The 19,314-nt window shown below is 40.1% G+C and overlaps 1 protein-coding gene across 13 annotated transcripts in view; it reads right to left on the reverse strand.

The window, feature by feature from the left end:
* Positions 1-19,314, reverse strand: part of CASK (calcium/calmodulin dependent serine protein kinase) — a 358,718-nt gene that overhangs the window by 101,350 nt on the left and 238,054 nt on the right. For all 13 annotated transcript variants that reach the window (XM_059158566.1, XM_059158573.1, XM_059158569.1 and 10 more), the window contains exons 8-9: positions 17,149-17,271; positions 2,438-2,521 (exon numbers count right to left, since the gene is read on the reverse strand). In XM_059158566.1, the coding sequence (XP_059014549.1) occupies positions 2,438-2,521; positions 17,149-17,271 (207 nt within the window). The remainder of the gene's footprint in view (positions 1-2,437; positions 2,522-17,148; positions 17,272-19,314) is intronic.

The following is a 19,314-nucleotide window of genomic DNA, read 5'->3' on the forward strand; positions in this document are numbered from 1 at the left end:
GCCCAGAAATAGACCCTCAACTCTATGGTCAACTAATCTTCGACAAAGCAGGAAAGAATGTCCAATGGAAAAAAGACAGCCTCTTCAATAAATGGTGCTGGGATAATTGGACAGCCACATGCAGAAAAATGAAATGGGACCATTTCCTTACACCACACACAAAAATAGACTCAAAATGGATGAAGGACCTCAATGTGCGAAAGGAATCCATCAAAATCCTTGAGGAGAACACAGGCAGCAACCTCTTCGACCTCTGCCGCAGCAACATCTTCCTAGGAACAACGCCAAAGGCAAGGGAAGCAAGGGAAAAAATGAACTATTGGCATTTCATCAAGATCAAAAGCTTTTGCACAGCAAAGGAAACAGTTAACAAAATCAAAAGACAACTGACAGAATGGGAGAAGATATTTGCAAACGACATATCAGATAAAGGACTAGTGTCCAGAATCTATAAAGAACTTAGCAAACTCAACACCCAAAGAACAAATAATCCAATCAAGAAATGGGCAGAGGACATGAGCAGACATTTCTGCAAAGAAGACATCCAGATGGCCAACAGACACATGAAAAAGTGCTCCATATCACTCGGCATCAGGGAAATACAAATCAAAACCACAATGCGATATCACCTCACACCAGTCAGAATGGCTAAAATCAACAAGTCAGGAAATGACAGATGCTGGCAAGGATGCGGAGAAAGGGGAACCCTTCTACACTGTTGGTGGGAATGCAAGCTGGTGCAGCCACTCTGTGAAAACAGCATGGAGGTTCCTCAAAATGTTGAAAATAGAACTGCCCTATGACCCAGCAATTGCACTATTGGGTATTTACCCTAAAGATACAAACGTAGTGATCCAAAGGGGCACATGCACCCGAATGTTTATAGCAGCAATGTCCACAATAGCCAAACTATGGAAAGAACCTAGATGTCCATCAACAGATGAATGGATCAAGAAGATGTGGTATATATACACAATGGAATACTATGCAGCCATCAAAAGAAATGAAATCTTGCCATTTGCGACAACATGGATGGAACTAGAGCGTATCATGCTTAGCGAAATAAGTCAAGCAGAGAAAGACAACTATCATATGATCTCCCTCATATGAGGAAGTGGTGATGCAACATGGGGGCTTAAGTGGGTAGGAGAAGAATCAATGAAACAAGATGGGATTGGGAGGGAGACAAACCATAAGTGACTCTTAATCTCAGAAAACAAACTGAGGGTTGCTGGGGGGAGGGGGTTTGGGAGAAGGGGGTGGGATTATGGACATTGGGGAGGGTATGTGGTTTGGTGAGTGCTGTGAAGTGTGTAAACCTGGTGATTCACAGACCTGTACCCCTGGGGATAAAAATATATGTTTATAAAAAATAAAAAATTTAAATTAGAAAAAAAATTATGTTTTTAGAGTAATAAAAAATAAGTCAAATGTAAGTTAAATTCAAGACCACAATATAATAGAGTTTCCTCTGTTGGAGAGAGCTGAGAAGGAGGATGATGTTGTCACATAACATTTTTGAATAGTGCTGGGGAGCCTGGGTTGTTCAGTTGATTAAGCGTCCAACTCATGGTTTTGGCTCAGGTCATGATATCAGGGTTGTGGGACTGAGCCCTGTGTTGGGCTCTGAGCTCAGCATAGAGTCTGCTTGAGATTCCCTCTCCCTTTACCCCTGCTCCCCCCTTCTCTCAAATAAATAAGTAAATAGATAGATAGATAAATAGATAAAAAATTTTTTTGAATAGCGCTAAAAGACTCCATTATTTTTGTTTGGTCTTTTACAAAACGTTTAAAAATCAAATGGGCTTTCCACATGGGATAATTATATATATTTTTGGTGACATAGATAGAGTGGTAAAAAGAGAAAGGCACCTAGGAAGAATAAAGAAAAGGTGAGTAAAGTAATTTGGAAATATTTTCTAGTAGACCAAGGTAGTGGTCTGCTTTGTGATGGTTATCCAATTCTAACCCAGTACCGTTTTCATTGAGCTGAACTGACATTTTGTCAAAATATTTGAGAAAATGGGGATGCCTGGGTGGCTCAGTCTGTTAAGCATCTGCCTTTGACTTGGGTCATGATCCTGGGGTCCTGAGATCGAGTCCCACACTGGGATCCCTGCTCAGCAGGAAGCTTGCTTCTCCCTACCCGCCTCCCACTGACCCTCGACACTTGAGCTCTTTCTTGCTCTCTCTCTCTCTCTCTCAGATCAGTAAGTAAATAAAAAATTTAAAAAAATTTAAAAAATTATATCTCTGCTATGAATTTTCCGGATAATACAAATCAAAATGTGATTAATTTTCCATTTATTATAACATTTTGTTTAGATTCACACTTAGATATTACCTTAAATGATTTAAAACCCAAAATCTTATTGAAGTAAGTTTCAGAAGTGAGAATTTAGCTGTAAGAAAGGTTTTTGTTGATTTCTTTAATTACCTTTAGTTTCCTCCTTGCATTGAATTTCCTCAGTTGCTCTACTGTTTCTGGAAGATGAATCTTGTAGGCATAACGATCCCGTTCCTATAAAAGAAGAAAGATAATGAACATATGGAGCCATTTAAAAAAGTGAAGAAACTTAATAAAAAACAAATAAAGCCCAAATTTCTTAAATATGAAACTTAGACTGAATTCTAGAATACTGGAGATTTTATTCCATGATACTGGTAAACATTATCAAATGAAAGCTACGAAGGTAAAAAGTGACAGTAAAATAATCTTTTAAAAAAATTTTTTTCAACATAAGAAAAGGCTAAAATAATGAGTTATATAATTTTCAGGTATATGGCTATATGGCTAAGGAAACCAACCATAATTCTGAAAAGTATGAAGCTACCTTTGATATGATCTTGTTAGGTAATATGAGCATGTGAAAAACTAATTCCACAAATGACTGAGCATTTGGAGTCATCTGGAATAACTGGATTTAAAAAAAGAAAAATTCCAGGGGCACCTGGGTGGCTCAGAGGGTTAAAGCCTCTGCCTTCGGCTCAGGTCATGATCCCAGGATCCTGGGATCAAGTCCCGCATCGGGCTCTCTGCTCAGCAGGGAGCCTGCTTCCCTTCCTCCCTCTCTGCCTGCCTCTCTGCCTACTTGTGATCTCTGTCAAATAAATAAATAAAAATCTTAAAAAAAAAGGGAAGAAAAATCCCAGTATCTTTGAACTAGAACAAATTTTCAAGGCCATCTAATTCAACCATTTCCCCATGTGGGATCCTCTTCAATCCCTGATGGGAGGATTATTCTGTTTGACCTTGTCCAGTAGGTGATCATTATTTTATGGTAACTTACTATAATTTTAAGAAAGTAAAAATGTTCTTACTTAGCCTGGGCCCACACCTGGCTTGTTTGGATTAGCTCTGTCCTCTGTAACATCACAGAGCAAACATCATACCTCTTCCATACAATAACACTTCAGTAGCTAAGAGGGGGATCACGCTTCTCCTAAATCTATTCTCTGGGATGTCTCCAGTTGCCTCAACTATTCCTCCTGTATATTTTAAACCTCTTGTCATCCTTCTTAACATCTCCTTCAGTTCAACTCTAATTTGTCAGTGCATCAAAGATTTAGGTAAGTATTCATTTCAGAAATATTTCTTGAGAGACTATTATATGCTAGGCATCATTCTATGCATTTGGCATACAGGAATAAACAAAACCAATAAAGATTCAGGCCCTCGTATAGCTCATATTCAAATAAGAGAAGGAAATACAAAAAGGTAAATTATGGAGTATGATAAAAACAGTATGGAATAAAGCAAAAAGGAAAGCAGAGTGAGGGGGGTTGGGTATACTGAAGTTTAAAACATGGTGGTCAGGGCACCTGGGTGGCTCAGTGGGTTAAGCCGCTGCCTGTGGCTCAGGTCATGATCTCAGGGTCCTGGGATCGAGGCCCGCATAGGGCTCTCTGCTCAGCAGGGAGCCTGCTTCCCTCTCTCTCTCTCTGCCTGCCTCTCCATCTACTTGTGATTTCTCTCTGTCAAATAAATAAATAAAAACTTAAAAAAAAAAACAACAGGGTGGTCAGAGTAGGCCCAATTACTGTGAGGACACCCAAAAGTGGTGAGGAAGTGGTCTAGGCAGGGAGAACCACCAATCCAAAGGCCCAAAGGAGGGAGTGCACCTAGAATTTCCAAGAACTAGTAGGGAGACCCAGATGTGTAGAGTAAATAGATCAGATCAGAGAGATGACAGGCTGGGGATAGGCCATAAACAGCCTTTTACTCTGCGTGGAAGAGGGAGCCACTGGAGGGTTTTGAGCTGAAGTGACATGATCTGACAATTTTAAAGAAACAATTATTGTTTTGAAAACAGATTAGAAGGGGGCATGGGTTTAAGAAAATAAAAGTGGGGGGGGGCAAGGATACCAGTTAGAAGATTATTGCAGTAATCTGTGAGGGGAGATGATGATAGATGAAACCAGGTGGAAAAATTTTAAAAAGTGAAAAGGAGATAGGTACTCATTTTCCAACTTGTGTCAGTCCACATAAAGGTTCTGAACTTCATCCATGAAGTTGCGAGTATCAATAGTTCAATCCTTTTTTATTGCCGAGTGGCATACCACTGCAAGGATATGCCATAATTTGTTTATTCGTTCATCTGCTTATCGACTGTGGGTTGTTTCCAAATTTTGGCTATTACATAGAAAGCTGCTATGAATATTAATGTACAAGTCTTTGTATGGACATGTATTTCATTTCTCTTAGGTAAGTACTTAGGAGTAGAATGGCTGGGTTGTATTACAGGAGTATGTTTAACTTTTAAGAAATTGCCAACCTGTTTTCCAAAGTGGTTGTACCATTTTACATTTCCATAGCAATGTATCACTTCCGGTTGTTCTATATTCTCACCAGCACTTGGTATGGTTAGTTTTTTGATTTTACTCATTCTGATACATGTGCATATAGAGATCTCATTGTGGCATCACTTTGTATTTCCCTGATGACTCATGATATTGAGCAACTTTGCTTATGCTTATTTGCCATCCATATATCTTACTTGTTGAAGAAGTGTCTGTTCCAAATACTTCCCTGTTCTGAACTGGGGTGGGTGTTTTCTTATTACTGACTTATAAGAATTCTTCCCAAATAGGGAAAGGGATTAAAAGGTACAAATTCTCAGTTATAAAATAAATAAGACACAGAGATGTAATGTACAGCAAAGGAAATACAGTTAATAATATTGTTACAACTCTGTAAGGTGACAGATAGTAGCTAGGTTTTAGCATGGTGATTATTTCATAATGTATATAAACTTTCAATTACTATGTTGTACACATGAAATGGATATAATATTGTGTGTCAATGACAGTTCAAAAGAAGGGATTCTTTACATAACCTAAATATGTAACTCCTTTATCAGATAGCTAATTTGCAAATATTTACTCCCATTTTTAGCTTATCTTTTCATTTCTTTACAGTGTCTTTCCAAGAACAGAAGTTCTTAATTCTGAATATATTTTGTAGGTGGAAAGAACAGGATTTTCTGACAGATTGGTTGTGGGGTGTGAGAGAGAGGAGTCAAAGACTACACCAAGTTTTTCAGTGTGAGCAACTAGGAGTCTGACACCAATGGAGATGGGGAAGAGAGCAGGACTACAGTTTTGACTGTATTATGCTTGAAATATGTAAAGTTCAAATGGAGATTCAAGTAGGTACTTGGACATACGAGCCTGGAGTGCAGGAGAGAAATGTGGGCTGGAAATGAAGTTTTGGAGGGTCATAAACATTTAGAAGGTATTAAGTTAGTATTTAACTCTGTTCCAGCCACTGAATTTGGGGCTTTCACTGGCATTATCCCATTTATTCTTTTTTTAAAAAAAAGATTTTATTTATTTATCTGACAGAGACACAGCAAGAGAGGGAACACAGTAGAGGGAGGGGAGAGGAAAAAGCAGGGAGCCTGATGTGGGGTTCGATCCCAGGACCTGGGGATCATTACCTGGGCCGAAGGCAGATGCTTAATGACTGAGCCACCCAGGCACCACATATTCTTTTTTTCTTTTTTAATTAGAAATATTTATTTATTTTAGAGAGAGCCTGTGTGCAAGAGCAGGAAGAGGGGCAGAGGAAGAGAGAAAATCTCCAGCAGACTCAGCATGCTGAGTACAGAGCCTGATTCAGGGCTTGATTTGATTTCAAGACCCTGAGATCATGACCTGAGCTGAAATCAAGAGTCGGATGCTTATGTGACTGAGCCATGCAGGGGGCCCCCCTCATTTATTCTTTAAAACAACTATATAAGATAGTAGAGATAATACTACACATTAATTATCTCAAAAGTCATGGCTCAAATGGATGTAACTATCATCACAATAGTTAGCATGTATTGAGGGGCTTATTACATGCCAGGCATTGTTCTAGTGCTTTACATGTTTATGTTACTTATTCTTTACAAGGTAGGAGGATATTATATCTTATTATGCATCTGGGAAAAAAGGAGATGCATTCAGAGAGAGTCAATTATCATATGGTTTCACTTATTTGTGGAGCATAACAAATAGCATGGAGGACAAGGGGAGATGGAGAGGAGAAAGGAGTTGGAGGAAATTGGAAGGGGAGTGAACCATGAGAGACTATGGACTCTGAAAAACAATCTGAGGGGTTTGAAGGGGTGGGGGTGGGAGGTTGGGGGAACCAGGTGGTGGGTATTAGAGAGGGCACGGATGGCATGGAGCACTGGGTGTGGTGCAAAAACAATGAATACTGTTATGCTGAAAAAAATAAATTAATTAAAAAAAAAAGAGATGCATTATACCTGATGAAGATTAATTAGTATGAAGTGGGCCTCTTAATTTTCTTAATCTGAATACTATATAACATTTGGAAATTAAATTCAAGATCACATTATTATTATTTAAGATTTTGTTTATTTATTTGACACACAGAGATCACAAGTAGGCAGAGAGGCAGACAGAGAGAGAGGAGGAAGCAGGCTCCCAGCTGAGCCGAGAGCCTGATGTGGGGCTTGATCCCAGGATCTGGGATCATGACCTGAGCCAAAGGCAGAGGCCTTAACCCACTGAGCCACACAGGTGCCCCTATTTTTTTATTTTTTAAAAGATTTTATTTATTTGTCAGAGAGAAAGAGAGAGAGAGTGCATAAGAAGAGGGAGAAGCAGGCTCCCCAGTGAGCAGGGAACCTGATGTGGGATTTGATCCCAGGACCCTGGGATCATGACCTGAGCTAAAGGCAGACACTTTACCAACTGAACTACCCAGGCAACCCACATTATTATTTTGTACCTAAATTCATGTGTGCATGTGAGCCACTTCTAAAATCAATATTTTGGTATTATGTACTTATGAAATTTATTTTTGAATTTAAATGTAGAATTTTATAGTCAGTCTTGTCAAAATTTTACCTTATTATCATTGGCATTCCTAAGGAATGAATACAAACACTTTAAAATTTATTTTCTACATTAATGACTAAATGTAACAAGAGTTCTACTGGAGAGCAAAGTTGTATTTTTCTTGAGTGCACATACAATGCTTGATGTCAAAATGACTATAATTTGCACATCTGCCAGATTCTATATGCTAAACATCTTGGAAATGATTTTATTGTCTTTAGGGACTTAATCTCCTTTTCCTGCACTAAGCCAGAACAGGTTCACCAATACAGAAGACGTAAGAATTTATCAAATAATTAACTAGCAGAGACAAGCATAAAATTAGCATTCTATAACAAGCAAGGCAATCTTTTAATGGATTGCTGTTACTGTTTGTGGAAGATGTGATACACACACATGTACAAAACACACAATGGACTATTACTAAGCCATAAAAAAGAATGAAATCTTGCCATTCGCAACAACACAGATGGACCTACAGGATATTATGCTAAATTAATTCAGACAGAGAAAGGCAAATACCCTACGATTTCACTTAAATGTGGAATCAGAAAGACAAAATAGGGGTGCTTGGCTGGCTTAGTCGGTAGAACCTGTCTCTCAACCTCAGGGTCGTGAGTTCAAGCCCACACTGGACATGGAGTCTACTTAAAAAAATAATGAAAGACAAAACAAACGACCAAACAAAACCATAAACAGTTTCATAAATACAGAGAACGAACTGGTAGTTGCCAGAATGGATGATGGTGGTGGGGGGGGAATAGGTGAGAATAGGTGAAGGAGATTAAGAAGAACAAACTTCCAGTTATAGAATAAGTACATCTTAGGGATGAAAAGTACAGCATATGGAATATAGTCGATAATATTATAATTCCTCTGTTCAGTGACTGGTATTATTGTAGCAAGCAGTGCATGAGGTACACAATTGTAGAACCACTATTTTGAACATCTGAAACTAATATAACATATGGCAGCTAAACTTCAATTAAAAAAATCATAAACAAAATTTTACGGTGTGTTATGCCTGGTGATATTTAACCAACATATATGGAAAAACAAACATCAAAATGGGCTTTGTTTTACTTTCTGAGTAAAACTTGTTTTTGCATTTTGATAGAATGGGGGGTGTGTGGGGAAGCAAACCCAGGAAAGTCTTCAACACAAGCCAAAGAACCCAAACGAAAAGGAGCTGTATAATATAGCAGAAAGACAGTGAGTTTGGAGTCAGAATGACTTTTGTTCAAATTCTGGGTCATTTAGGTACTGGCTGTATGACCTTATATTCTCTTAACTGTTTCTTTTTGAAAACTAATCTTACAGGATTTTTATGAAGATTAAAGGAGATGCTGTATAGGTACATGATGGGTTTTAATAATCGTTTTTGTGGGCGCCTGGGTGGCTCAGTGGGTTAAGCTGCTGCCTTCAGCTCAGGTCATGATCTCAGGGTCCTGGGATCGAGTCCCGCATCAGGCTCTCTGCTCTGCAGGGAGCCTGCTTCCTCCTCTCCCTCTCTCTGCCTGCCTGTCTGCCTGCTTGTGATCTCTGTCTGTCAAATAAATAAATAAAATCTTTAAAAAAATAATCATTTTTGCTAGTCAACATGTATAAACCTCTGATGTAAAGTAATTAAGGAGTGCTGTAAGTATGTATGCCTGTATCAACAAACAGCTTATTAAATAAGTTTGGTTGTTTTCTAAATGATAATATGTTCCTATCACGTAAGAAAAATGTAAAAATAAAATATAGTGAGGAAGATGTGGTCCATATACACTATGGAGTATTATGCCTCCATCAGAAAGGATGAATACTCAACTTTTGTAGCAACATGGACGGGACTGGAAGAGATTATGCTGAGTGAAATAAGTCAAGCAGAGAGAGTCAATTATCATATGGTTTCACTTATTTGTGGAGCATAATTAATAGCATGGAGGACAAGGGGAGATGGAGAGGAGAAGGGAGTTGGGGGAAATTGGAAGGGGAGGTGACCCATGAGAGACTATGGACTCTGAAAAACAATCTGAGGGGTTTGAAGCAGCGGTGGGTGGGGAGGTTGGGGGGACCAGGTGGTGGGTATTAGAGAAGGCACGGATTGCATGGAGCACTGGGTGTGGTGCAAAAATAATGAATACTATTATGCTGAAAATAAAAAAAAAAATTACAGGAGACCAAACCTGTGATCCATTTCTAATTGTCTTTATTTACTGTTTCCAAAAAAGGGTGAACCAAGTAACAGCATGTTTTTGAATGAAGAGTCCTAAGTCTTCTCTAATATAGTGGCCACTAGGTAAAACTATCCAAATTTAAATTCATTAAAATTAAATGTAATTAAGGGATGCCTGGGTGGCTCAGTTGGTTAAGTGTTTGACTCTTGGTTTCAGCTCAGGTCATGAGTTCGAGTCCTGAGACGGGCTCCGTGTTTAGTGGGGAGTCTGCTTGAGATTCTCTCCCTCTGCCCCTCCCCGTACCTGCATGTGTACCATCTCGCTCTCTCAAATAAATAAATCTGAAAAAAATTAATATAATTAAAAATTCAGTTCTTCAGTTATACTAGACACGTTTCAAGCATATGGCTAGTTGCTACCATGCTGGACAGTTCAGATATATATTACTGCCCTCGTGACAGAAAGTTCTTCATGGACAATGCTGGTAGGGAGTCTTTATTACTATTGCTGTATTGAGGTGAAAGTTGGACTGCATTTTGCTTAAACTGAAACTGCTTAACATTTTAGTTATATGTAACAGAAAAAATTCCCTCTGATATTAAAAAAAATTAAAGGGTCTTCAGACCCTTCGTAGTCTCTACAGACAGTACAACAGACATTGGTCTTCTAGCTAATGCCGAATGTGAGAGAAAGACAGGGCCTAGAGAAAGTGACTTCACAGATATGTGGCATGCCTGGTTCCCTGAGTAAGACATGGGCACTGGTGCATATTTTTTAAGAATGAGATTTATTTATTTGAGAGAGAGAAAGAGAGAGAGTGCATGTGCATATGAGTGGGTAGAGGGGCAGAAGAAGAGAGAGGAGGAGAGGGAAAGGGGAAGAGAGAATTTTAAGCAGGCTTCCTGCTGAGCACAGAGCCCTATGTGGGGCTCGATCTCACACCTGAGATCATGACCTGAGCCAAAATCAAGAGTCAGACACTCAACTGACTGAGCCAGCCAGGTGCCCCTGGTGCAGAGTTTTAAAGCATTCCCTAAACACGTCTTTTTCCAAAGCTTAATTCTTTTTTTTTTTTTTTAAAGATTTTATTTATTTATTTGACAGAGAGAGATCACAGATAGGCAGAGAGGCCCGCAGAGAGAGAGAGAGAGAGAAGCAGGCTCCCCGCTAAGCAGAGAGCCCGATGGAGGACTCGATTCCAGGACCCTGAGATCATGACCTGAGCCGAAGGCAGCGGCTTAACCCACTGAGCCACCCAGGCGCCCCCCAAAGCTTAATTCTTCAGAGTTCTTGATAACAAAGAAATTACTTACTTTCCCTTCTGAATCACTGATAGAAGGCTCTGATAGCTGGGGAAGAGGCAGACAAGGCAGACAAGGAAGGGAATCCCAGGACTTGACGGGTGATCCTTCGGTGATATTGTTGGGATTTTTTTTTCCCTCTCTTAACATATATTTACAATCTATATGAAGTCCTTGCCACATTTCCAATAAAGCCATGTCTAAAACCAACCAGGATCAACACAGCAAGAGCTTTAAGATGACACTATGGTATGGAATACCTCCCAGGTTTCAGAGGAGGCTCTGAGCTGTGCCCAAGTGAGGCAGACCAGACGGGTACTGCAAAGGCTTTGGAAATGAAACTACAGCCCTAAAAGTGGGCCAGGATGTGTGTTCTGAATGTAATCAGGTTAGCTGCCTACTAAAATAGAAGATTTAAATAAGAATCATAGTCCCATAATATAGTGATACTAAAAATGTACAGCATACTATCTAAAATTACTGCTCATGCCAAGAACCAGGAAAATCTCAAACTAAATGAGAAAAGACAACCAACAGATATCAACACAGAGAAGGCACAGATGTTAGACTCATCCAAATGGGATTTTTAAGCAGGTGCTATAAAAATGTTCCTAAAAGCAATTACGAGTGGTTAAAAAAATTGCTGACATTACCAAGTGCTGACAAGGACACAGAATGACTGGTTCTCAGATACCCTGCTGGTGGGAAAGAAAAATCATACAGCCACTCTGGAAAATGATCTGGCCGTTTTTATTAAGTTGAATATATACTTACCATAGGATTCAGCAATCTCACTCACTGGTTTTTACTTTGGAGAAAAGAAAATCTGTATATAGATGTACATAGCAGCCTTCTTTGTATTAGCCAAACACTGGAAACAACCCAAGTGCCCTTCAAAAGATGGAGGGATCAAAAAGCCTTGTAAATCCACACAGTGGAGTACTATTCAGTCATAAAAAGGAATGAACTACTGACCTACACAACACCTTGGATGGATCCCAAGGGTATTATGCTGAGTAAAAAAACCTAATCTGTGAAGTAATAACAAATATGTAGGTCTCTGACCCCGCTTCCTGACACTGAGCCCTAAAACCCTTTTAATAGGGCTGCTAGGAGAATCTTTTGTTCTAACATTTTCCCAGCTCCTGCCACAGAGCTCCTAAAAAACTCTTGTAATTTCCTAGGTGATAAGAGCACTGGAGCATCTTCTATTCTAGTATCTGGTCTTTGACTGTAGTTCCTGACAGAGTTCCCAAATCACTTGGCATTTCCTGGGTGACAGCAGTGTGTCTGTTTTAATGAGGTGATTCCTCGTGGGCTCCTGGATGGGGGGTGGTCCCCAGAAAGACAAAGTCATGATCATAAGGTTGGGATATTCAGGACCCTCCCCTGCCATTCTCTAGAGTAGGGACGGGGCTGGAAATAGAGTCAATGATCAGTGCTTACGTGATGAAGCCTCCATAACATTTCCCAAAGTATGGGGTTTGGAGAGCTTCTGGGTTGATGGACACATGTACATACCAAGAGTGTGGTGTACCCCACCTTCCATGGGAACAGGAACTCCTGTGCTTAGGACACTTCTAAGACCTTGCTCTATGTATCTCTTCATCTGTATCCTTTATCATACTCTTTATCATATAATAAACTGGTACACCTAAGTGTTTCCCTAAGTGAGCTGCTCTAGCAAACGGTCAAATCCAAGGTTGAGATGGGGTGGGTTATGGGAACCTCTAATTTGTAGCCAAGTCGGACAGAAGTCGTGGGTAACCTGGGGACCTACTATTTGCGACTGGCATCTGAACTGGGGGACAGTCTCTTGGGGCCAAGCCCTTAACCTGTGGGGTCTAGATTAATTTCAGTCAGTGTCAGAACTGAATTAAAATGAAGGACACCCAGCTGGTGTCAGAGAATTGCTTGATGCGAGGAAATAACCCAGACATACTTGGTGTCAGAAGTGCTGTTGAGTGTGGTAGTTGTGTGAGAGGAAAAGAGAATAACCTGGGGACCGGAGTTTCTCATAGACAGTCAGATACTGTATAATCCCATTTATATAAGACTCTCAAAAGGACAAGAATTATAGTCATGGGGAATGGATCGGTGGTTCAGAGTTAGGGGGAGGATGATTATTAAGGAGTAGCATGACGGGTGGAAAAGCACTTGTTTATCATGATTATGGCTGTGCTTATACACTTCCATACACATGATAAAATCTCCTAGAAACACACACACACACACACGTACACGCACACATAAACATACATAAAAACTGGTGAAAATCAAATAAGGCCTGCAGTTGAGTTAAGTGTTCCAATGTCAATTTCCTAGTTATGGTCATATAAGATATCATCACTGGGGGGGTAAGAATGGTGAAATGTATATGGGAATTTTACACTGTTTTTGCCACTTCTTTCTCTAAATTTTTTAAGATTTTATTTTTTATTTTTTGAAGATTTCATTTGTCAGTAATCTCTATACCCAACATGGGGCTTGAACCCACAACCCCGAGAGCAAGTGTTGCATGGTCTACCAACTGAGCAGGCCAGGTGCCACTTCCATGTGAGTCTAAAGCTATTTCAAAATAACAAGTTTACAAGACATCACTTCCACTCTACATGTTTGACTCTCCTGGGGGCTTCCTAATTCCAAATACCTCGAATCACTCACTGAGCCTCATTAGTTTTCCTTCCTTAAAATCTCTCAGTCTGCGTGTTTCTTTCCCACTTATACCTTTACTCCCTGGGTGCAGGCCCCTGTCACCTCCTGACTGGACAGCCACAGCTTCCACCAGTTCTCTCTGCCTCCAGTGCTTGTACCCCGAAAAGACAACCCACCTGCACACAGAGTCCAAAGGAATTGTATAAGCTTGCTGCTTGCACTGTATTGGCTCCCAAAAGCTTGCAGTCGCTTTTTACCATCTACACCGTAATATCTAAAGTCCTCAGTTTGGCATTTGGGACTGTATGTATTCGTCCCTCAAACCAGAATTCCCAGTCTCCTACCGTACAACCCTTCAAAGAGCTGACATTGGTACCAAACTAGTTTATTTCCTGTCCCCACCCCTATGTGCCATGAACACTTGGTGATGCTTTGCCTGTGCTCCCCCAGACCTTCCTGGACCTCCAGATGAGAGTGATCTCTCTTGTACCTCAATGGTTTCCCCGAGCCCATACTGCTGTGCTCATGCGATGCTTCTCCCCTATGACTTCTTTGAGCTTATCTGTGTGTTTATGTTGTATTGGTACCATCTGAAAACCTGTCTCGCAGCCTGACCATGCCTTTCTCTTTGGTGTGACTGATTTTTCCAAAAGTCAAATTGACTAGCCTGACGGCAACACCCTTTTCATGTTTTATTACAGTCAATGTACATTAGGGTCTACATATGAAGGCTACAAAAGGTGTGAAAAGAGCTCAGTCATCCGTAAAGAAAGTACAATTTTAGTTGGTCTCATTTTTGCTGGAATGAATATTCATAGCAAACACCACTAATTTAGATAAAGACATTAAATATAATTTGACAATCATAAGACATTCACATATTACTTGGTCTATTTACTCAAATTCTTTTTCGATAAGACATCATTGAATAGGACATTTTCTTGTGGTTTTACCAAGAAAATAAGTCTTTTTTTTTTTTCTTTTGACACCCAGTCATGGTATTATCACTTTGGGTACTCTTTACTACAAGGACATTCATCATCTTATTTCTTCGCTTTGTAGTTACGCAGGATTTTTCATATACAAACTACAGCTTAAATTTAGTCTTTACAAAATTAACATCAATTTCATCCACAGCAATGATTCACAAGTATACACGGACAAGTATTTGCTAGATAACATTCTCATGGAATTCTTCCATCTCCAGATGGCACCTAAGCAGTGAAGGTAAATTGTAGCTCAGACATGGCACATGATTCTGAGCTCAAACAGCCTTCTGGAACTTTTTCATTTAAGTTACTAACATTTTTTGTCTATTGTCTTTCTGGTGCCAGAAATCCATTATGTATTAAGATCAGATTATTTAGAACAAGAACTACAATCACTGCAGGGAGAAGGGTTCCAAAAATAAATGTTAGTCAAGATATGCATGATAATGAGAGCCAAATTTTCTAAATGATCTTAAACATGACTAATATGGCTGCCATTTTCATTGTCCTTTGGCATTTAAATTAGCTTCTGATGAATAAAAGATTCCCATTGTGGAGAAACTGAGATAGGCAAAAGAGAAATAGGAGTCCCCTGTACACTGGTCATTTCTGGGAGAAAAAAATTACTAAGAATGTCTCTAAAAACTGCTTACCTACTCTTTTCGGGGGGAAATCAGGAATAACTAAAACCAAATATTTCAAGTCAAGAATAACTAGAGCTGTGTATCAGAGTTGAATGCAGATTTGATAAATAATATTATTTTTTAAAAGATCTATTTATTAATTTGAGGCAGGGAGGGGCAAAGGGAGAGGGAGAAGAGTCTTGAGCAGACTCCACACTGAGCACAGAACCTGATGTGGGGCTCTATCTCATGACCCCGAGACCAGGACCTGAGCTGAAACCAAGAATCGGTGCTTAACCCACTGCCCCACCCAGGTGACCTGATAAGTAAAATTCTTAAGGGAGACTCAGGATCCACGGGAATCTCAAAACTGTTCTCTAATATCATCATCCACGTCACCGCCACTAAGACACATTAGTAATTTACATTTTAATATATCTTATTGTTTTTTCATAATTTCTAGGGGAATAACATAGTATAATATAATGAACATTCATTTGTTCATTCATTAAACAGTAACTAATAATTATTGAGCACCTACTATATGCCAGATACTTTCAAGAGTGCTGGACAGAAGTGAACTGACAACCCCAAATTCCCACCCTTCTGCAGCTTGTATTTTACAGGGGGTAAATAGACTACGAACAAGTAAAATATAGGTATGTCTTATGGTGACAAATGTCATGGAGAAAACTAAGGCAGGGAAGGGGGACTTGGCATACTGGTGGCAGGGGGCATTCCTTCTTCCTAATTTTAAACTAAGTAGACAGGAAAGCTCTTACTAAGAAGCTGACAGCTAAGCGAAGATCTGAAGGTGGTAAAGGAAGAAACCATGACTATACCTGGGGAAGAGCGTTCTCTGGAAAGAGTATGACAAACACAGGGGCACTGAAGCCAGAATGAGCCTGGTGTCTGAGGAACCACAATGAGGCCAATATGTGGAGAACAGACTAAGAGGAGAGTAGTAGGGGGCGAAATCAGAAAGGTATTAGGGGGCGAGCTATACCCTGGGTTAAGAAAGAATCACTTTGGCGAGAGGCTTAGTCTAAAGATAAAAATTCAGGACTCTGAACAGAGTACAAATAGTACTTAAGACCATTAAAATTAAATGAGGTCTCCAAGGGCCAGAGTGGAGACAGCAAAAGAGCAGCAAGGATGGGTACAGTCAACTTAGTTCTAGGAGTTTTGCTATCTAGAAGAACAGAAGCTGGAAGAGGTTGTAGGGTTAGGGTGTGTGTGCGTGTGTGTGTGCGCGCGCGCATGCGTGCATGCGTGTGCACTCATGTGCGTGTGTAATAAAAATAAGAAGTAGCATATTAGATTGAAGAGAGAGAGGAGAGCAGTGATGCAAGAAAGGGGATATTGCTGTAGTGATGTCCTTGAGTAAGGAAAAGACAGAGGATCTCGCATGAAAAGGAAAGTGTCGTGGTAGGCTCAGTTAAAATCCTGATTCCATTACTGACAACTTCTGTGACTTGGGGCAAGATTCTCCACCTCTGAGCCTCTGTTTTCTCCTGTACAGAGAATTTGCTGGAATTACTGTAGAATGTCTTAATCAAACAGCGCTGTTTCATTCAAGTCCCAAGTTACATTTTCCTTAATACTCATTTGCAAGATGGGATAGAGAAAGAATTTTAAAAATCAAGCTTCTTCCTAAAACAATAAATCCGTATTTAGTTATCTACGGAAATAAAAAATAATGTTATGAACCACACAGTCACACCCAAAATAAAGATCACAACTTTGTGTCATAAACACAGCCACACTTCCCTTGTTCCTGTTGCACAGCTTTGGGACAAGGGTCAGTGGAGAACAAGCACGCCTTCCTCCCTGATTTGTTCAGCCTTAATCTGCCTCTGTTCCCTCTGATGGCTGACTGTCATTAGAATGGTGTATTTTCTACTCAGGTATTTACAGAGGCTGTCTGGAAACAGCAAACAAGATGGACAAAACTCCAAAAAAGTGCTCAGAAAAGAGGCGGGAAGAGGTGCCCTCTAGAGCAAGACATTCTTGTCGCCGGAAGTGTTCACACAAGGTGTAGTGGGCCACGTACGCGCCCCCTTACCTTAAGCCATGGGTGATTCAGTGCTTCATAAACAGTGATCCTTTCCGCTGGATCGAGCATCAGCATGCGACGGACTAGGTCTTTGGCACTTTCAGAGATATGGCTCCACTGCCTTGGATTCATCTGAAGAGAAGGAGAGGAAAATTCCACAGTTATTGTCCAGTGAGAAGTTCACGTTCACTATGATGTAATACTCCTATGCTATTTTGATGTGAATAAAATTCTTGAAGAAGAGAAATCTGATTCTAAAGCCTTGCTTTCTAAGGAAGAGGACAAAGGCAGGCTTTGGTGGCTGTTGCTCCGTCTGTGAAATTTTGCATCAGTAAATATCCCTTACATATGATCTTATTGTCACATAAGTTATACTATTTTTTAAAAATCTTTTTAAAAAATATTTTATTTATTTAATTGACAGACAGAGATCACAAGTAGGCAGAGAGGCAGGCAGAGAGAGAGGAGGAAGCAGGCTCCCTGCTGAGCAGAGAGTCCAATGTGGGGCTCGATCCCAGGACCCTGGGATCATGACCTGAGCTGAAGGCAGAGGCTTTAACCCACTGAGCCACCCAGGCACCCCAAGTTATACTATTTTTAATAACTGAAGAACAGAATATTCCTGACTGCAGTTTCTATCTTAGCTAAAGAGACTAGATACTTTGCTCTAGGAAAGGACTAATAAATTTTTTATTTATTTATTTAGTTTTTAAAGATTTTATTTATTTATTTGACAGAGAGAGAGAGAGAAAGAGAATGATCATGAGGAGGCAGAGAGGCAGGCAGAGAGAGAGGGGGAAGCAGGCTCCCTGCTGAGCAGAGAGCCTGATGTGGGGCTCGATCCCAGAACCCCGAGATCATGACCTGAGCCAAAGGCAGAGGCTTAACCCACTGAGTCACCCAGGCATCCCTGAAATTGTATTTTTGAGGCTGGCTGGTAGTATGTGCAATACAGATGAAATCAGGTTGGCTATCTGTTGCTAGGTACTGAAGCTGGGAGTTCACTGTACTGTTATCTCTGCTACTTTTCTTTGAAATTTTCAATAACAAAAAGCATAGAAATAAATTCTGACAGAATCACAGCACAGTGCATGTGTATACATATGTACATATGTATATATATACATATGCACACACATATCTATGAAAGGCCACCAGGTTTATCACTGTAGAGAGAGCAATACTTCAAACAAAGCTGCTGAAAACATGGGGCTTTCATATTAAAAAAAAAAAAAAAAAGCCGTGAATATAAATGAAAGGAAAGGTTAGCCAAGTAAAAGAGTAAATAAGTTATTAACCTCAAAGCTTCACACCTCCAGGCGCAGAAATTATGATACAGCTGTCATGTCCTTCTGACTTACTACACTACTAAGAATGGGGTTTTTAAAATCGCTTAATTTTTGGCATGTGTGAACAGTTCAAATTCCTTACAAGGAATCAAACAAACAAACTATTCAGTGCTTTACAAAAAGAGAAAATGAAAAACCAGAGGCTGCTGGAACAACAGTTTGTCTTGGAAACCAGGAAGTTAGCAACTGAACTGACACAAAGGGAGAATTCTATTATTAGCAAATGCTTAGTGCTCCAAAAGGCAGGTGGGAAATTTCATTACATGGTACCATGCCGTAAGGCACTGTGAGGATAAAATGAGTTCATAGGTGTGCTTAGCACAGTTCCCGGCACATACTAAGTGCTAGGTATGAGGCAGATATCATTACTGCTAGTATTATTATTATGCTGGTGCATGGCTAATTGTGTTTGTTTTCCTATGTTAGTATCTGTGATGTCACTCGGCCAGATTGGACCAGAAAGCCATGGCCATGTATTCCTCAGAGCCACTCACAACTTCCAGGGATTGGAGGGGGAGGACTACTTACAAGCAGTTTCTTGAGACATTTAGTTACCCTGGAAGGATTAATTTTATTCCCCTGTGGTCCAGTGACTCTAAGAAAAGCAGAAAAACCTGTATTTCAAACATCTTTCTCCGTCAAAGAATTTGGGCATATATCTTCGTCCAACTAAAGAACAAGGCGAAGCTGCAGGCCCTTCCTTATAAGCTGGAGATAGCACGAGGTGGAAAAGGAAAGTGGAATTCATTCCCACCTGCAACCCCGAAGCTACTTCGCCTTTCATTTCTCTCCCCACCCCTTCTTCTTGAAGTCCCATGTAAAATTC

This window comes from Mustela lutreola, chromosome X, assembly GCF_030435805.1.
Source record: "Mustela lutreola isolate mMusLut2 chromosome X, mMusLut2.pri, whole genome shotgun sequence".
Lineage (NCBI taxonomy): Eukaryota > Metazoa > Chordata > Mammalia > Carnivora > Mustelidae > Mustela > Mustela lutreola.